Raw genomic sequence first — 18,893 nt, 5'->3', positions numbered from 1 at the left:
TTCTTGATCTTTAAAGTCAGCAATAAGTTCAGCTCGAAGGCTGGGAATAACAGGGGGTGGCCTGCCAAACATGATCTCGTAGGGAGTAAAACCCAGAGTGTAAGGAGTGTTTCTAACCCGGTAAAGGGCATACGGTAGGAGAGTCACCCAGTCCCCGCCAGTCTCCATGGTTAATTTGGTAAGGGTCTCTTTTAGGGTTTTATTCATTCTTTCTACCTGTCCTGAGCTCTGGGGCCTATAAGCACAATGTAATTTCCAGTTTGCCCCCACCGCCTTGGCTACTGCCTGTGTTACCTGCGAGATAAAAGCTGTTCCATTGTCTGATCCTACCATGGCAGGAAAACCATACCTGGGTAAGATGTCTTCTAGTAGTTTCTTAGCCACCGTCTGAGCCGTTTCATGCTTGGTTGGGTATGCCTCCACCCAGCCAGAGAAGGTGTCTGTAAATACTAAAAGGTATTTATAACCATACTTTCCTGGTTTGACTTCAGTGAAGTCGACTTCCCATTGGGCTCCCGGTCTGGTGCCTCTGAGCCTGGTTCCTTTTTTATTTGATGTGGCTCTCGCGTTGGTGAGTTGGCAGGTCTTGCAGGCAGATACAACTTGCTCTATTTTGGTGTCCTGTTGGTGAATCTTGATTCCGGCATGTCGGATTAAGTCTTTTAATTTTCGGGCCCCCATGTGAGTAGACCGATGCATGTGCTCTAATATTGAGACTCCGAGCCGGTCTGGCAGCACGAGCTCCTTGTTAGGTGTATACCACCATCCCTTTATCTCCTGGGCCATGGGAGTTTCTTGATCCACTGTAACTCCTCCTGGGAGTATTTGGGCTGGTCTGGTAAAACTGGGTCTCCCGGGTCCGGTAGTTGTATGGTCATGGTGGGGACTGAAGTAAGGGCGACTGCCTTGGCTGCCTGGTCAGCCTTTCGATTACCTCTAGCTACTGGGTTATCAGCTTTTTGGTGCCCTTGGCAGTGGATAATGGCTAGCTTGGCGGGAAGCCATAAGGCCGTAAGCAGGTTAAGTATCTCCTGCTTATTTTTGATAGTCCGTCCTTCTGCCGTCAGTAACCCCCTCTCCTGATAAATTGCCCCATGAATATGAACTGTGGCAAATGCATAACGGCTGTCTGTGTAGATGTTAAGCCGTTTTCCAGCTCCCAGCATCAGCACCTTGGTGAGGGCTATGAGCTCTTCTCGCTGGGCTGACGTTCCGGAGGGTAGAGCCTCCGCCCATACGGTGTCCGTTTCAGTGACCACCGCTGCACCCGCATACCCGTGTCCGTCTCGCACAAAGCTGCTGCCATCAGTGAACCAAGTAGCCTCGGCATCGGGGAGGGGCCGGTCGGTCAGGTCCGTCCGGAATCCATGTACTTGTTCCAGGATTCCCGCACAGTCATGTAGTGGAGCACCTAGGTCAGGGTCGGGCAGCAGGGTTGCAGGATTGAGGGCTGCACTGGAGGGAACCGCACTCGTGGAGGGTTGAGTAGGAGGCTCTGGTAATGAGTCATACGTGTATTGCTCATCCATCTATCCGGAGGCTGTTTCAGGACCCCTTCAATGGCGTGTGGGGTCGTGATCCAGATCTCCCGTCCTAGGGTCAGTTTGTCTGCATCCTTGACTAGGAGTGCTGTCGCCGCAATAATTCTTAGGCATGGCGGCCAGCCGGCAGCCACTGGGTCTAGTTTCTTAGACAGGTAAGCCACTGGGCGGTTCCGGGGGCCTAAGGCTTGAGTTAGAAGCCCTTTTGCTATTCCCTTATATTCGTCTACAAAGAGGTGGAAGGGCTTCGTAATGTCTGGTAGGCCCAGGGCTGGGGCACTTAGGAGGGCCTTTTTTTAACTGATTAAAGGCAGTTTCTTCTTTTTCAGCCCATTTAAATGTTTTCCCCTCTTTGGTAGCTTCATATAGGGGCCTGGCGATCTCAGCAAAACCTGGAACCCAGAGGCGGCAGTAGCCGGCTGATCCTAGGAATTCCCTCAGTTCTCTTTGGGAGGTGGGAGTAGGGATCTTTAGGACAGTTTCTTTTCTGGCATCTGATAACCGCCACTGTCCGCCCTCCAGGATATATCCCAGGTAACTTACCCTCTCCCTGCATATCTGAGCCTTCTTCGGGATGCCTGGTACCCTAAGGCCCCCAGGGTAGCCAGCAGGTCCTGGGTCCCTCGCTCACAGTCTTTGGCCGTGTCGGCAGCAATCAGGATGTCATCTACGTACTGTAGGAGGGTGAGGCCAGGGTGCTCCCTTCTGTACTCACCCAGGTCCTCGTGTAGTGCCTCGTCGAAGATGGTGGGTGAATTTTTGAATCCCTGTAGCCGTGTCCAGGTGAGTTGCCCACTGTAGCCCTCCTCCGGATCATGCCACTCAAAGGCGAACAGGGGTTGGCTCTGGGGTGCCAGCGGCAGACTGAAGAAGGCGTCCTTTAAATCTAGTACAGTATACCAGACCCTGGAGGGCGCCAAGGAGCTCAAGAGAGTATATGGGTTGGGAACAGTTGGGTGTATGTCCGCGACCCTCTTATTTACTTCCCGGAGGTCTTGTACCGGTCGGTAGTCATTTGTGTGAGGCTTTTTGACCGGCAGTAAGGGGGTGTTCCAGGCAGACTGGCAAGGGACTAGTACCCCTAGGCTTCGTAGTCTCCGGATGTGTGGCTGGATCCCCTTCCAGGCCTCCTGAGACACTTAACCAACTGAGCCACCCAGGTGCCCCAAGATTTGATGATTTCTAATTCAGCTTGAGGGTTATGCCTTGTAAGACAGAAGTTTTTAACTATGGGTCAATAGTCCCCTGGGGCAGGATTTTTAACCTTTTTTTCTATATATCAAATTTTTAAAAAAAATTTTTTTAACATTTATTTATTGCTGAGAGACAGAGCATGAACAGGGGAGGGACAGAAAGAGAGGGAGACACAGAATTGGAAGCAGGCTCCAGGCTCTGATCTGTCAGCAGAGAGCCCAATGTGGGGCTCGAACCCACGAACCGTGAGATCATGACCTGAGCTGAAGTTGGACACTTAACAGACTGAGCCACCCAGGCACCCTTCTATATATGTATTGATGATCTGCAGAAGCTTATGTTCTTGGGATAATGTTTTCAAATGTATAATAAGTTAAAATATATAGGAAAAGGAAATTATGTGGAAATAGAGTTTTCAAAAATTTTTTAAAAAGATTAGTGATATAGCAATAAATCTGCTTCTGTTAGAATATTAAATAACAAAATATAATGGTACGCCTACTAACTATTATAACTTCAAGGTACTGATGAGAATAAATGATATTTTGAGATATCCACGCCAAATATGTGATATGAAAATATCTGATTTCTGCTGGGGACCAAATTAACTACACTAATCTGTGGTTTGTTGCCTACATTCATAATGGAAGGAAATGCTAATTCTAGTTAGAGGTTTGTGAAAATAGAGATGTGATTCTATTTCCCATCCAAGTTTGGCACCCACAAATTCAGTCCATTCTATTCACGGACCTGAGCCCTAAAGGGATGGTCTGCAAATTGAAATCGCATGCACACCTTTGCACGTATTCAAGAAAGTGCAGTTTTCTAGGGAAAGGGTCCATTCCATAGCTTTTATGAAATTCTCAAAAGGTTCTTGTCTCAAAAGATTGAGTCACAAATTGGGGCGGAGGTGGAGAAAGACATTTGTTTTCCTGTGAAGTTGTACTTATTCTCATAAATGATGATAAATGAATGATTTGTTTTAATTAAAAGTAGTATATTTGCAAATTGATACCTGTCACTTTCTGAATTCATTCAACAAATATTTATGGAGCATCTCCTATGTCCCAGGAACTGTTTTACATGCCAGGGATATAAGCCCAAAAACAAAACTGACCAAATATCCCACTTGTCAAGGGGTTTACAAATATATAATATAAAAACAAATATGTAAATATAATAAATACATAGAATTTCAAGTATTGGTAAGAAATCAGTGGCCAGATCTCTCAAGTTTTCTAATTTATTCAACGACCGTTTCTGCTGCTCATAGACTGAGTTTTTTACTAATGATAATACTTTTCATTCATATAATCTTGAGTTGGTTCTTTTTATTAGATGTACTGTTTACCTCTGTCTGAGGATATATTAATGATGCCATTCTAAATTTTGTATACTGTTTATTTTTGAGAGAGAGAGAGAGTGAGAGACAGAGTGCAAGTTGGGGAGGGGCAGAGAGAGAGGGAGACACAGAATCCGAAGCAGGCTCCAGGCTCTGAGCTTCAGCACAGAGCCCAGTGCAGGGCTTGAACCCATGGACTGCAACCTGAGCCGAAGTCGGATGCTTAACCGACTGAGCCACGCAGGTGCCCCATTAATGTTGGTATTCTCAAATCCTTTTGTGTTTTCTCTGTTAACTGTGTCATTGACTATAAGCTGTTATATTTGTTTTTTATTTTCTGTCCTGAATAGAATTGGCTTTCTCACTCCATTTGGTCATTCCTGAGTGCAATTTATCTTTGTAGTTGAGATTTGACTTGCTTCTGTTTTCTGGTCCTAAGGAAGAGGTGAAATGAACCACGGGGCTTGTTATTGGTGACAGGTCCCCCTGAGAGTTAAAGAAGAGGTGGGAGGTGACTTCTAATGGCTAGTCAGAGTGTATACCCTTCCTCCAGGGTTCTGGGACCCTGCCCCCTTCTAACACCAATGGCTCCTGCCTGGAAGAAAACACCCTTTGCTGCCAGATCCAAGGAGGAAGGATGTGGGGTTGATGTGCTGTCCTTGGTCCTACTGCAGTATCCCAGCTAATCACCCTGTAGGTGGCTCCAAGGCATTTCTGGTGGGGAGTGTTTGTAGAGCTACTCCCTTGGCTTTGAGCTAAGGTTGTGGATTTTCTAATTGTATCTTTTCTAATCATCCTTAGGGACTTTGGTGGAGTTTGGAGTTTGGTAGAGACTTGGCATGTTTCAATCTGCCAGCTTGAAATAGCACAACCTCTTAGGAAGACAATTTTGTACCCCTGTTAAATCCTGGAGAAACTTAGGCAAATGTGTACTAGGATATAAACAGAAAAATGTCCAAAGCAGCACTGTTTATAATAACTAAAAATTAGAAAAATCTAGTATCCACCAACAGTAGAATGAACAAATAGTGTTACACGGGTATTTACTCTACACTTATTAAACTGAGCATTTATGTTATGTGCATTTTATGCACATTTTTAGTTCTCACAGATATTTTTTAGATGGGGAAAAAAATTAGATGGCTTTACTTGTAGCACTGATATGGTTATAAATAGGGCTTCCACAATAAAATTTGGGAAAAGAGAGGAGGAAGTGGCAGTTCTGTCCATGTTTTTGCCACTCAGGGCTGGGTTCTAACAGAGATTTTGTGATCCAGAGAGTAGGCATTAAATGTACATTTTGGTGTGAAGAGTGGATAGGGGTGTGTGTGTGTGTGTGTGTGTGTGTGTGTGTGTGTGAGAGAGAGAGAGAGAGGAGAGAGACAAAGGAGTATGTGAGAAGAAAAGATTTGAATCAAACAGCAGAGATCACCATCCCTACATTAAATAAGAATTAGTGTATTTGGTGGCACCATTACCCAGGTTTCTCTCACATCTAGCGGTCCTGTGTAGCAAATAGTTGTAGTTATTTTTGCATTTTGACCCAGAAATGACCTTTTCATTTTGCAGAATTCTCAGGGACAATTATCTGACCGAATTACATAAAGACACATTTGAAGGCCTGCTATCCCTCCAGTATTTGTAAGTTAATCAGTTCATCATTTATTATGAGTTTTTAGTTATATTATTTATTAAAAAATACAGGGTTCAAATTGGATAATTGCAACAATTTCTTCTAACAGTAGAATTCTATAATTCTCTATAGTGGAATTCTATAATTCTCTCTATTAAATTCTATAACTCTGTAAGTCTGTGGGGACCCAGCCCATCTCTAGCATTAAATACCTCCTATGCATTTTCAACTTTTTAATTTTATAGACAAGATATAGGAAAAAGCCCTTCAGTTGTAGAGGAAAAGGGGTAATGAAGTCTGAGCAATTATGGACACCCATATGAACCTTGTTATGTAAGTGTTCATATACCATCTGCTTTTATTTATATTTATTATTTATGGCCCATGGATCAAATCCTGTGTATGGTCTGTCTTGATACAACCTATGAGTTCAGAATGATTTTCATGTTCTTAAAGGGCTGTAAAAGAGAAAAGAAGAGAAAGAAACAGAGAATATGTGACAGAGACCGTATATGGCCTGCAAAGCCTAAAATATTTACTGTCTGGCCTTTACAGAAAAGGTTTGAAAAAGTTGGCTTAGTAAAATGAGAGGAATTGAAGTTAACCTCAAATTGTCACCTACAAGACAAGAAAATATAGAACACTTACATTAATTTGAATGCCATTAACCCAGAATTTTTAAATAATTTAATCTAAATTAAATATTTAAATATTAAATATTTAACTAAGCAGGTGAATTATGTAAGCAGTATTACCAAGTACATATTAAATTATTAAGAGATTAAGGATTTCAGTGTGGGAAATTTTATTAGTTTATTTTTTTATTATTATTTTTTATGTCATTTATTGTTAAGTTAGCTAACATACAATGTGCACTTGGCTTCAGGAGTAGATTCCTGTGATCAGTGTGGAAATTCTTATGCCACCATAAAAATAGATGTTTAAAATGATGGTTAAGGGGTTGGGGCTCCTGGGTGGCTCAGTTGGTTGGGCGTCCGACTTTGACTCAGGTCGTGATCTCACAGTTTGTGGGTTTGAGCCCCGTGTCGGGCTCTGTGCTGACAGCTCAGAGCCCGGAGCCTGTTTCAGATTCTGTCTCCCTCTCTCTCTGCCCCTCCCCCACTCATGCTCTGTCTCTCTCAAAAATAAATAAACATTAAAAAAATGATGGCTAAGGGGCACGTGGCTGTCTCAGTCATTAGAGTCTGCAACTCTTGATCTCGAGGTTGTAGGTTAGAGCCCCATGTTAGGTATAGAGATTACTTAAAAAAAATGAAATCTTTAAAAATATAATGATGGTTAAGTGGTATAGTTAGAAATGTTTACACTAAACAAACATCAGAAATGCCTCTAACTTCGCTAATTACAGAATAAACATCTCTCCAGCCTCATTGTCAAGGAAGAAATGTTTGCATATATCTCTGTACATTAGACATACAGAGATACTAATGTTCTTTGCTATGGAGGTTCAGTGTTTATTCTTTGTCCATGCCATGCAAAGCTGTGTATTTCATTAATCCTTTTTAAAAAATTTTTTTAATGTTTATTTATTTTTGAGAGAGAGAGAGACAGAGTATGAGCAGGGTAGGCACAGAGAGAGAGAGGGAGACACAGAATCCGAAGCGGGCTCCAGGCTCTGAGCTTCAGCACAGAGCCCAGTGCAGGGCTTGAACCCATGGACTGCAACCTGAGCCGAAGTCGGATGCTTAACCGACTGAGCCACGCAGGTGCCCCATTAATGTTGGTATTCTCAAATCCTTTTGTGTTTTCTCTGTTAACTGTGTCATTGACTATAAGCTGTTATATTTGTTTTTTATTTTCTGTCCTGAATAGAATTGGCTTTCTCACTCCATTTGGTCATTCCTGAGTGCAATTTATCTTTGTAGTTGAGATTTGACTTGCTTCTGTTTTCTGGTCCTAAGGAAGAGGTGAAATGAACCACGGGGCTTGTTATTGGTGACAGGTCCCCCTGAGAGTTAAAGAAGAGGTGGGAGGTGACTTCTAATGGCTAGTCAGAGTGTATACCCTTCCTCCAGGGTTCTGGGACCCTGCCCCCTTCTAACACCAATGGCTCCTGCCTGGAAGAAAACACCCTTTGCTGCCAGATCCAAGGAGGAAGGATGTGGGGTTGATGTGCTGTCCTTGGTCCTACTGCAGTATCCCAGCTAATCACCCTGTAGGTGGCTCCAAGGCATTTCTGGTGGGGAGTGTTTGTAGAGCTACTCCCTTGGCTTTGAGCTAAGGTTGTGGATTTTCTAATTGTATCTTTTCTAATCATCCTTAGGGACTTTGGTGGAGTTTGGAGTTTGGTAGAGACTTGGCATGTTTCAATCTGCCAGCTTGAAATAGCACAACCTCTTAGGAAGACAATTTTGTACCCCTGTTAAATCCTGGAGAAACTTAGGCAAATGTGTACTAGGATATAAACAGAAAAATGTCCAAAGCAGCACTGTTTATAATAACTAAAAATTAGAAAAATCTAGTATCCACCAACAGTAGAATGAACAAATAGTGTTACACGGGTATTTACTCTACACTTATTAAACTGAGCATTTATGTTATGTGCATTTTATGCACATTTTTAGTTCTCACAGATATTTTTTAGATGGGGAAAAAAATTAGATGGCTTTACTTGTAGCACTGATATGGTTATAAATAGGGCTTCCACAATAAAATTTGGGAAAAGAGAGGAGGAAGTGGCAGTTCTGTCCATGTTTTTGCCACTCAGGGCTGGGTTCTAACAGAGATTTTGTGATCCAGAGAGTAGGCATTAAATGTACATTTTGGTGTGAAGAGTGGATAGGGGTGTGTGTGTGTGTGTGTGTGTGTGTGTGTGTGTGAGAGAGAGAGAGAGAGGAGAGAGACAAAGGAGTATGTGAGAAGAAAAGATTTGAATCAAACAGCAGAGATCACCATCCCTACATTAAATAAGAATTAGTGTATTTGGTGGCACCATTACCCAGGTTTCTCTCACATCTAGCGGTCCTGTGTAGCAAATAGTTGTAGTTATTTTTGCATTTTGACCCAGAAATGACCTTTTCATTTTGCAGAATTCTCAGGGACAATTATCTGACCGAATTACATAAAGACACATTTGAAGGCCTGCTATCCCTCCAGTATTTGTAAGTTAATCAGTTCATCATTTATTATGAGTTTTTAGTTATATTATTTATTAAAAAATACAGGGTTCAAATTGGATAATTGCAACAATTTCTTCTAACAGTAGAATTCTATAATTCTCTATAGTGGAATTCTATAATTCTCTCTATTAAATTCTATAACTCTGTAAGTCTGTGGGGACCCAGCCCATCTCTAGCATTAAATACCTCCTATGCATTTTCAACTTTTTAATTTTATAGACAAGATATAGGAAAAAGCCCTTCAGTTGTAGAGGAAAAGGGGTAATGAAGTCTGAGCAATTATGGACACCCATATGAACCTTGTTATGTAAGTGTTCATATACCATCTGCTTTTATTTATATTTATTATTTATGGCCCATGGATCAAATCCTGTGTATGGTCTGTCTTGATACAACCTATGAGTTCAGAATGATTTTCATGTTCTTAAAGGGCTGTAAAAGAGAAAAGAAGAGAAAGAAACAGAGAATATGTGACAGAGACCGTATATGGCCTGCAAAGCCTAAAATATTTACTGTCTGGCCTTTACAGAAAAGGTTTGAAAAAGTTGGCTTAGTAAAATGAGAGGAATTGAAGTTAACCTCAAATTGTCACCTACAAGACAAGAAAATATAGAACACTTACATTAATTTGAATGCCATTAACCCAGAATTTTTAAATAATTTAATCTAAATTAAATATTTAAATATTAAATATTTAACTAAGCAGGTGAATTATGTAAGCAGTATTACCAAGTACATATTAAATTATTAAGAGATTAAGGATTTCAGTGTGGGAAATTTTATTAGTTTATTTTTTTATTATTATTTTTTATGTCATTTATTGTTAAGTTAGCTAACATACAATGTGCACTTGGCTTCAGGAGTAGATTCCTGTGATCAGTGTGGAAATTCTTATGCCACCATAAAAATAGATGTTTAAAATGATGGTTAAGGGGTTGGGGCTCCTGGGTGGCTCAGTTGGTTGGGCGTCCGACTTTGACTCAGGTCGTGATCTCACAGTTTGTGGGTTTGAGCCCCGTGTCGGGCTCTGTGCTGACAGCTCAGAGCCCGGAGCCTGTTTCAGATTCTGTCTCCCTCTCTCTCTGCCCCTCCCCCACTCATGCTCTGTCTCTCTCAAAAATAAATAAACATTAAAAAAATGATGGCTAAGGGGCACGTGGCTGTCTCAGTCATTAGAGTCTGCAACTCTTGATCTCGAGGTTGTAGGTTAGAGCCCCATGTTAGGTATAGAGATTACTTAAAAAAAATGAAATCTTTAAAAATATAATGATGGTTAAGTGGTATAGTTAGAAATGTTTACACTAAACAAACATCAGAAATGCCTCTAACTTCGCTAATTACAGAATAAACATCTCTCCAGCCTCATTGTCAAGGAAGAAATGTTTGCATATATCTCTGTACATTAGACATACAGAGATACTAATGTTCTTTGCTATGGAGGTTCAGTGTTTATTCTTTGTCCATGCCATGCAAAGCTGTGTATTTCATTAATCCTTTTTAAAAAATTTTTTTAATGTTTATTTATTTTTGAGAGAGAGAGAGACAGAGTATGAGCAGGGTAGGCACAGAGAGAGAGGGAGACACAGAATCCGAAGCGGGCTTCAGTCTCTGAGCTGTTGGCCCAGAGCCTGATGCGGGGCTCGAATTCATGAGCAGTGAGATCATGACCTGAACCGAACGAAGTCAGATGCTCAATCGACTAAGCCATCCAGGCACCCCTCATTAATCCTTATTAATGATGTGCTTTAGAAAATAGATTCTTCTTGCAAATGTGGAAGGCTTAAGGGTAGTGAGTAAAAAGAATCTCATATGACACTAAAAATAGCCCTTCAAATTATCAAACCTTCCAAGTCTTAGGGGACAACCACTTTGTATTGGTCTTCTTGGCTACCTCTGCCATCTGGGCTCCAAACGTTACAAACACAGTTTGGAGAAAACCAAAAGAGACAAACTGCGCAATGGATAGGGCCTTTCATTATTTCTACTATGAGGTACTTTGTAAGCCAATTATTTCATGTCAGGTGAAGTGTTCTCATTCATTCATTCAAAAAAAATGTGAATCAAAACCTAAAAAAGAATGTGACAGGCCCTATGCCCAGTACCATAGGCACGCAGATGGTTAAGACAGGCTTCCCACCCTTGTAGGAACTCATGATTTCACAGGGAAAATAAACAGAAGCTTAAACCATAATGCCTAAGCACTAAATGGATGATGAAGCACTGACAAAGTGCAGAAGAGGGAGCCACAAAGTCGTAAAACCACATTTCTTTTCAGTCGTTTTGCTCCTTCTACTCACTACCCAGCTGTTAATTTATTTTATAAATATTTGAGTTTGTTCTTTGTCCATGCATCAGTTTTAAACACAGTAGACAACGCAGATGAGCAAGACTAGTCCATACTTTCATGGAGTTTATGCCCAGAGGAAATGGAATGCCAGAATAACTATATTAAGAAGAAATTGGGGCACCTGACCGGCTGAGTCAGTAGAGCATGCGACTCTTGATCTCAGGGTCGTGAGTTCAAGCCCCAGGTTGGGCGTGGAGTCTACTTTAAAAAATTAAAAGAAGGAGAAGAAGGAGGAGGAGGAGAGGGGGAGGGGAAGAAATGGATTTGGGCAATGAGAAGTATAAGTTGTTTTTGGAACACAGAAGAGGGGGGGAAGACTTCAAGTTGGATCAGGGAAGTTACTAGAGAAATACTGTTTGAACAGAACCTTGAATGGCTATGACGTATCATCAGATAGACATCTTGGGAAGAATATGCTTGCAAGATAGAGTGAGTGAAAGGCAAAATGCAGGAGAAATTTCTTTGGTATCTGTAGAGTAGGAAACTAGAGCCGGATTTAGGATTTTGAAGGCCTTGGATAATATGCCAGGCTACCGTGTTATCACAGCAGTGCTCTAGGACAAACTTTAGACTGCACCAGGGTCACCGGGAGGCCTTGTCAGAACACAGGTTCCACCTCCACAGTTCCTGATTCACTCAGTCCAGAGTAGAGCTGAGAATTTGCATCTTGAGTAAGTTCCCAAGTGACTCTGATATTTGAGAACCACTCCTGGAGAATTAATCTGGTGACTGTGTGCAGTATAGATTAGAATGGGAGAGACCAGAGATGAAAATGCCAGTCAGAAGATGGTGGTACCCATGTAGGTGGAAAGTGAGGGACTCGGCTGAAATCCATGGAAATAAGAGGGTCAACCATAATCAAGAATGGGTGTTTCCAAATAAAAATCCAGGACCATGTTGTTTTTTTGTTGGCCCCACTTGCAGCTGAAACAATTGATAAATTCATAGACCGTTTAGGCAACGTACAACCAAAAATAAATTTCTATTAATATGATAATATAATTCTGAGTTCGTTCAAAGTTAGGTATTGATTAGAGGAGTAACTTCTTTTCAAGTTAAATGAAAAGGTATCTTTTACCTCTTCTGGTATTGACTTGGTGTCAAGAAATAGAACTAAACCAGGAAGGTGTGCTAATGTGAGAATATCCCTTTTAATATTAGAAATTATATGTGGCGATCACAACTTTGAGCTCATAATTTAGAAATTGATGAGGCCACAAAAAGTCATTTAATCAATTCTTCTGCTCTCAGGAAAGATTACTTCCAAGATCTATCAAGATCTATAGTTGTATATTTTATGTATGAAGATCACAAAGGTGAGACTCTTAAGAAAGGTGAGGACAGGGTTAGGGGCTCTGGAAGGTTCAAATAACAATTCCTAATACTCAGAGTTTAGCCAAAAGCTACTTATTCAATACTACCATCCTACTAATTAGATATCTTATAGCTAATTGAGGCAATATTTTCCTTTTCCTTTTCCTAGAGATTTATCCTGCAATAAAATACAATCTATTGAAAGACGTACATTTGAATCACTACCTTTTTTGAAGTTTATGTAAGTTACAAATATAAATTCATTATATTTGGAATTTGTATTAAACTTAATTGTAAACCTCTTTGTTATTCATTTGGAATGAATGAAACTTTATTAGTCGAAAGCTACTAAAATTATGTAGCAAATCTTTTTTGTCTGTGGCAAAGTTTGGTGTGAGAGTTATTATAGAGATCAGAGTGAATCGTTCTAGAGCAGCAGTTCTCTGCCAGGGTGATTTTGCATCCAGGTGACACTTGGTAGTGTCTAGAGACATTTTTGATTGTCAGACTGTAGATGTGCTCCTGGCATCTAGTGGGTGGAGGCCAGGGCTGCTGTCACACCCTACAGTTCACAGGGCAGCACCCCCCCCCCATAACAAAGATTATCCAACCATAAATCTCAACAGTGCTAAAGTTGTGAAACGTTTTTCTAGAGAAATAAACTTACTTCTCTAGAAAAAAATACTTACTTAACACAAGTATTTATTGAGCATTTACTGATTTGTATCTAATGCACCACATGTATAAACATGAAAGTATAAATCTTTCATGCAAATATTTTTTTAAAAAGGCAAGTATCTTTCATAGTGAGATTTCTTTAGTGTATGGAGAGAGTATTGTGGTTATGTTTCATTATCTATAAATTAGAATCACTGCCAAAGGATAAATATTCTGAAAGAATATCTTTTTTTTCTCTTTGTTTGTGTCTTGTTTTTTGTTGTGTGTGTGTGTGTGTGTAGAAATCTTCGTTGCAATTTACTCACCGAACTGAGCTTTGGAACATTTCAGGCCTGGCATGGAATGCCGTTTTTACACAAGCTGTAAGTGAAATAGAAAATGAATACATGTAAAAAAAAAAACAAAAAAAAAACTACATGTAAAAATATCATACAGTGATTGGTTAGGCGTGTGTTAATAAACCCAGTATGAATTCTGGAAAGTAGGTCTTAAAATCCATTTTTTTTTTTCAAATGAGGAAACTAAGGTACAAAGAGGCCAAGAGACTTGTCTTAACTCCTAAATGGCACTCTCTGCCCTCCCTCGTAACCAGCTTTCTGTGGGCAATGAAAGCCCCAAGCAAGTAACACCCAAGTCAGTATTATCATGGGAATTCGTGACAGTGATGCTTCCCCAAGGTGTGCATGGTCCTTGAAATCCACTTTTGAATTTAACTTTGATTCCTGCTCATGTGCAAGTTTCCTATGCAAAAGAGAACTTCAAAGAACTAAGTTTAGCACAGAGTTCTCCAGGCAGCAAAAGGTGTGGGTGCTTCTTGAGCCATCAGGAAAGCAGAAAGAACTCCTGAATGCCTGCCACAGGGCACTGCTCTCCATGTGTTTTCTTTCCTGACCACTCTTCAATTAAGAAGTGTGTTATTCCCTTTCAGCCGGAAAATTCTGTGATTTCTCTGTAAAAAAGCAAATCATACTGGACATGTTCAGTGGCCTGAGGGGGATTTTTAGACTCAAGGTTGAAGACCCTCCTCTAAAGCAGACGCTGGAAAAGACTGTCTTACTGTCTTGTGGTTCAGAAATCCGATTTCACAACTTATCTTCCATTAGATGAAAGTGTTTACGGTGTGTCCGGAGCTGGAGTAAGTTCCTGCGGGTGCCCAAGAGCAGGGGCCTCCTCTCTCCTCTCATTAATTTGCTGATGCCTAACTTGGGGAAAGAATACTGAGGGTCAGTTTTTTGTTTTGCCGGCATGCCAGAGAACGGGCTCATTGAGTTTCTCCACCAAGAGGTTTTAGTGGTGTCAATATAATGTCTTAAAACTCACCACCTCTACTAAGCATCTTATAACACCGAGAGTCTCTTCTAAGAATCTGAATTTCATAGTTATGTAGGCAATACAGGACAAAATAGGGTGGAATCCGTTGATAACAATGAATGAATTCATTGAAAAACACTCAGTGCCACGCACACTCTGTGTCGACAGTGTACTAAGTACTGGGGGTACAAAGAATACACAGGGACTGTCCCCAAGAATCTTTCATACTGGAAGGAGAAAAAGATGGCCGTTGATGGGAAAACGTATGTGAGCCATGCTGGCATCAGTGCAGCAGGGTAACGAGCTGGGGGGTGACAAAGTAGGGGATGGTTGTGGAATAGAAAAGATTTGTCGTGGACAAGGCAACAACTTGCTTGTGTTGAGTTTTCACGTTCATCTTGATGAAGTTTTGGGGAGATGGTGGGGAGTCGGGAGCCGACGGCCAAGAAAGAATTCTTGAACATGTCTTTGGTGCAAAAAGGCGATTTTATGAAAGCACAGGGACAGGACCGTGGGCAGAAAGAACTGCACTGGGGTTGTGAAGAGTGACAGGTTATATGCTATGGAATTGGGAGGTCAAGTCAAAAGGGAAGTCTCCAGAGGGACTGTGATATGTGAAAGAGGACTCCTAAGATACCAGAGGCCTTGCTATTGTCAAGCTAAGGTTGTTTTTCCGTCTAGCAAAGCATTAAGACAGTAGGGAGTTCCTGGAGAAATATTTTATTTGCCTGCCTCAAGTATCTGTCAATAGGCTGCAGGTTATAAGGAAATTTAATTTTACCTGAGATTTCCTTCTTGCCTTTGTTCCCCATATCACTATGGAGGGGTGATGTTGGGGCTCCAGGAAGCTGATTCTGTAGGTTTCTGGCGATTAGGCTATTGATAAGATTGCCTTTTTCTTGTAATTTACTAAGATATTTGTAAACTGATGGAAACTCCTATCTTGCCCGACTGAGATCTCTTATCAGTTAACCATTTGTTTTCTTTCCTTTCCTTTGTCCTCGAGCAGCCAGAATCACACATATCCCACCTGGGGCGGGGGCATGTGCTAACTTGTATTTTGCCCTCAACTTGCCTCATGCTCCCTCATCGATCTTACATGACAGAAAAAGGTAATTAAAGAACCAGAGCTAGCTGGTATTGAGAATAAATTAATACTCATGTCATGTGTGTTATGCCCAGAATTCGTGATCCCCAAATACCGCCAGGGAGCCGAGTCCGATGTAAAAGCAAAAGAGCCTTTATTCGAGCTAGCTCGAGCTCAATCCCCTACCTGCACTGATGCAGAGGTGAGATACCGGGGAGAGAGAGCCAGTTTCAAAAGGACAAAGGTTTTATGGGGGCCTAGGGGCAGTTGGTGAGGTAATGGCTGTGGCCTCAGCTGATTGGCTGGGGAAGGGTCCTGGGGAAGAGTGCTGTTAGGCAGGTGGGGGGGGGGGGTTACTCAAGGGGAGGAGGTGTGGTCAAGGTGAAGGACACAGAACAAGATGGAGTCAGCCGGCGTAGGCCCGCCCTTTCAATGTGGTTTGAATAGAGCTGTACTACTAAAACGAATTCACAGTTAACTTCCAAAAAATTATCACAGTACAGTAAGTGTGTATTGGAGGTTGGGCTCCTTGTTTGGGGCCAAACTTTTCTTTTCTTTTTTCTTTTTAACGTTTATTTATTCTGAGAGAAAGAGAGCATGCGCAAGGGAGATGCCATCCCGTGAATTCAGTCACGTTATTACCTATGTGACTTAATTACTGGGGTGTTTATAAGTTGAAACAATATTTTCTCCAGCATTAAATAAGTTTGTAAACCTTTTGGGCCCCAGCTGAGGTGGATTTATCTTGAACTGACTGAAGCTTAAACTTCAGGTCTTCTCACTTACATAGGCCCCTTCCGAAGTCTTGGGAGGGACCCTCGCAGTTCCTGTACGCATAATTTTGCATGTTTTGATGAGGCAGGATTTCCCAAAGTAGATGAGGTCCAGACCCTACAAGGCCTCGATTCACCCCTGGGTTTCAGGTAATTCTATCTCAGTAAGTTTTTTGAATGAAGCCTCTTAAGTTATTGATAAACACTGAGTGAACACGTTAGCGGTGTGGTAAAGTCTATTTTGAATCTGAAATCCACCTCAAAGCCATGCCAAGAGTTTATTAATAAGGTACCACTTTTTGAATGGTAGTAATAATCCTATTTCTTTCAGATGAAATCAGGAATGAAATATATTATGGAAAACCAACAGTGGTTGATAATCCTAAATGTTAAGTATACTTTTTTTTTCCTGACTTTAAAGTGCTTCTCCTTCATTCACCTACACAGGTGCAGACCGATGGCTTATTTTAAAAAATTCACTTCATTGCTTCTAACAGTACGAGCTCCATGAGTTTAGAAGCCGAAGGACTCTACGATGTAGAAAGGCTGTACCTTATCGGGATAGAGCACATTCACATGCTGGCTCGTCTGTGGCGCATCAGTATTGTGCCAAGAACATAAGCTCTAAGGGAGAATAAGGAAAATCTAAGCCTTACCCCTTTTGAATTATTGTTGAGAATATCGTTGAGGTAGGTGTGGCCACCCTCTGAAGGCAAAGTCGAGCCGCAGTCACAGAGACGCCCTAACGCTCCCCCAGTCAACCGCCATCTGCTTCCTTTTAGACGGCTGCGTGCCCACACAAGTTGACACACTTCAGGATATTGTCATCGCTTTTTGGTATGTACTGGAAATCCTGACAGCTTCTTCTCAGATTCAGAAAGGCATCAACGTTAAGGATGAAGATGACAACTCAGGGCTGTCCTTTTGGGGTGATTTAGGGTAACTTTTATTATTTTCCGTGTGTGGTAGTTCAGAAGCTTTGCGATAGTCATACCCAACTGTTACTTTTCTTCTCCCAGCTGCATCTGATTCTTCCCACGTATATGCCAAGGCATCTTCTTTCTCTGGGAAGCATGGTAGTTGCTCCTCTGCCCCATATCATTTCTTTAATACCTACCTCTGTTAGGTATTTACTGCGCTCCGGCACTACGCTGAGACCTTTCGCTTGTGCTGCAAGTAAGACAGTGTGTCTTAAACTCTTAGAATAGAGCTTGGCACGTGGGAAATGCTCCGGATGTGGCCCCTCACACGGCACTTCATTTTCGTTTTTCCAGCAACTCTTGTGATACAGGTAGTATCATCCTCATTTCGGGGATGAGGAAGTTGAAACTCAGAGACATCGGGTGACTTGCCTAGGTTCACACTGTCAATAAGTGACAGAACCACTTAAGAAGCTTCGCGAGTAATACAATTCCGCATTCCCTGGCACTAGGTAGGACCTGAATGACAACCGGCCTTTTGGGCGTCGTCCCTTGGAGTCAGCTTCTCACTGGAATAGGACCTTTCGAGCAGGGAGCTCCTTTTCCCTATGCTTCGGGAGCTCCTGGCCATGCCACCTATGGGCATCCCCAGGCTTCCTGCTCACCGCCTGGTGCAAATATCACATCGTCACTGCTAGGCACCCACTCTGTGCCCAGCCTTATGCTAGGTGCTTTGCACATGCTCTTTCCTTTAATCCTCAAATTGCCTTATGAGGTAAATGCTGCTAAAAAGACTCGGAGACGTTCGTTACTTAAGTCCCTTCACCAGGAAGTGACAGCCAGAATTCAGACCTAGGTCTGCCTGATTCCGGGGCCCTTGCTTCTTGGGCTGTTCCTCACTGCCAGAAACTCCTCTTCAAGGCTGTTCTCAGAACTTGAATTAAAACATGGGCTCACCATTTCAGATTCTTTAGGCTTCGCCCCTCCCCCCGCCCAACCCCTGAGAGAGGATCTACGTGATGCCGTTAGATGTCTTGTATTGAGGAGCTTCGCATGGGGAGTCATGTTCTCATGGCTCATGAACCTATGTAGATGAATAAAGGAAAGGGGTTATTCTATCCCCAAGTACTTCAAACATACTGGAATAGGGTCTAGATCACTCTACTTATTTCTTCAACTGCTTTCCTCCAAGGAGCCAGTTTTCCCTCCATGCCTTGGGATTCCAGCATAGAGAGTTTGGAGTCTGTCCTATTTGAAATGTATTTTCACTGCCTGCTTTGGACATTTTTTCAGCTAAAGCTGTTAGGATTTCAGTACATTCAGGACAGTGGTGACAAGCTTCAGTCCTCAAGTCTTCTCTGTCTCCTCAGTTAATAGAAAGGAAACGTAGCCCATCTGTCTGGACCTCTGTAGAAGAATTTGGAGAAAAAAAAAATAACACGTAAGAAATGTTCCCTTATTTTGTGAGCTACCTTTAGTCTGTCCCGTTGCTCTGCAACGGAAAGCTTTTGCAAAAATACTTGAGTTTTCCTCTTCAAATAAGATAGAGTTTTTTAAAAAACAAAAAAATATCTAGAACAGTATTTCTTCAACTTTGATTATGAGACAGTCTT

At 41.8% G+C, this 18,893-nt stretch overlaps 1 protein-coding gene and 1 long non-coding RNA gene across 2 annotated transcripts in view; one reads left to right on the top strand and one right to left on the bottom strand.

Moving 5' to 3' along the window:
• LOC122207336 (leucine-rich repeat-containing protein 37A-like) overlaps positions 1 to 18,893 on the top strand; it is a 151,580-nt gene that overhangs the window by 106,862 nt on the left and 25,825 nt on the right. The window contains exons 30-33 of the mRNA XM_042917438.1: positions 5,647 to 5,718; positions 8,761 to 8,832; positions 12,681 to 12,752; positions 13,471 to 13,551. Of these exons, the coding sequence (XP_042773372.1) occupies positions 5,647 to 5,718; positions 8,761 to 8,832; positions 12,681 to 12,752; positions 13,471 to 13,551 (297 nt within the window). The remainder of the gene's footprint in view (positions 1 to 5,646; positions 5,719 to 8,760; positions 8,833 to 12,680; positions 12,753 to 13,470; positions 13,552 to 18,893) is intronic.
• LOC122207338 lies at positions 13,125 to 15,815 on the bottom strand. The gene is made up of 3 exons (XR_006196771.1): positions 15,774 to 15,815; positions 14,247 to 14,391; positions 13,125 to 13,549 (listed from the first exon to the last, which is right to left on the bottom strand). It is a non-coding gene; the product is annotated as an uncharacterized LOC122207338 (long non-coding RNA).

The sequence above is a fragment of the Panthera leo genome, chromosome E1 (genome assembly GCF_018350215.1).
Source record: "Panthera leo isolate Ple1 chromosome E1, P.leo_Ple1_pat1.1, whole genome shotgun sequence".
NCBI classification, from domain to species: Eukaryota; Metazoa; Chordata; class Mammalia; order Carnivora; family Felidae; genus Panthera; species Panthera leo.
The sequence above is the reverse complement of the archived record's forward strand: the minus strand, read 5'-3'. Positions and strand labels throughout refer to the sequence as shown.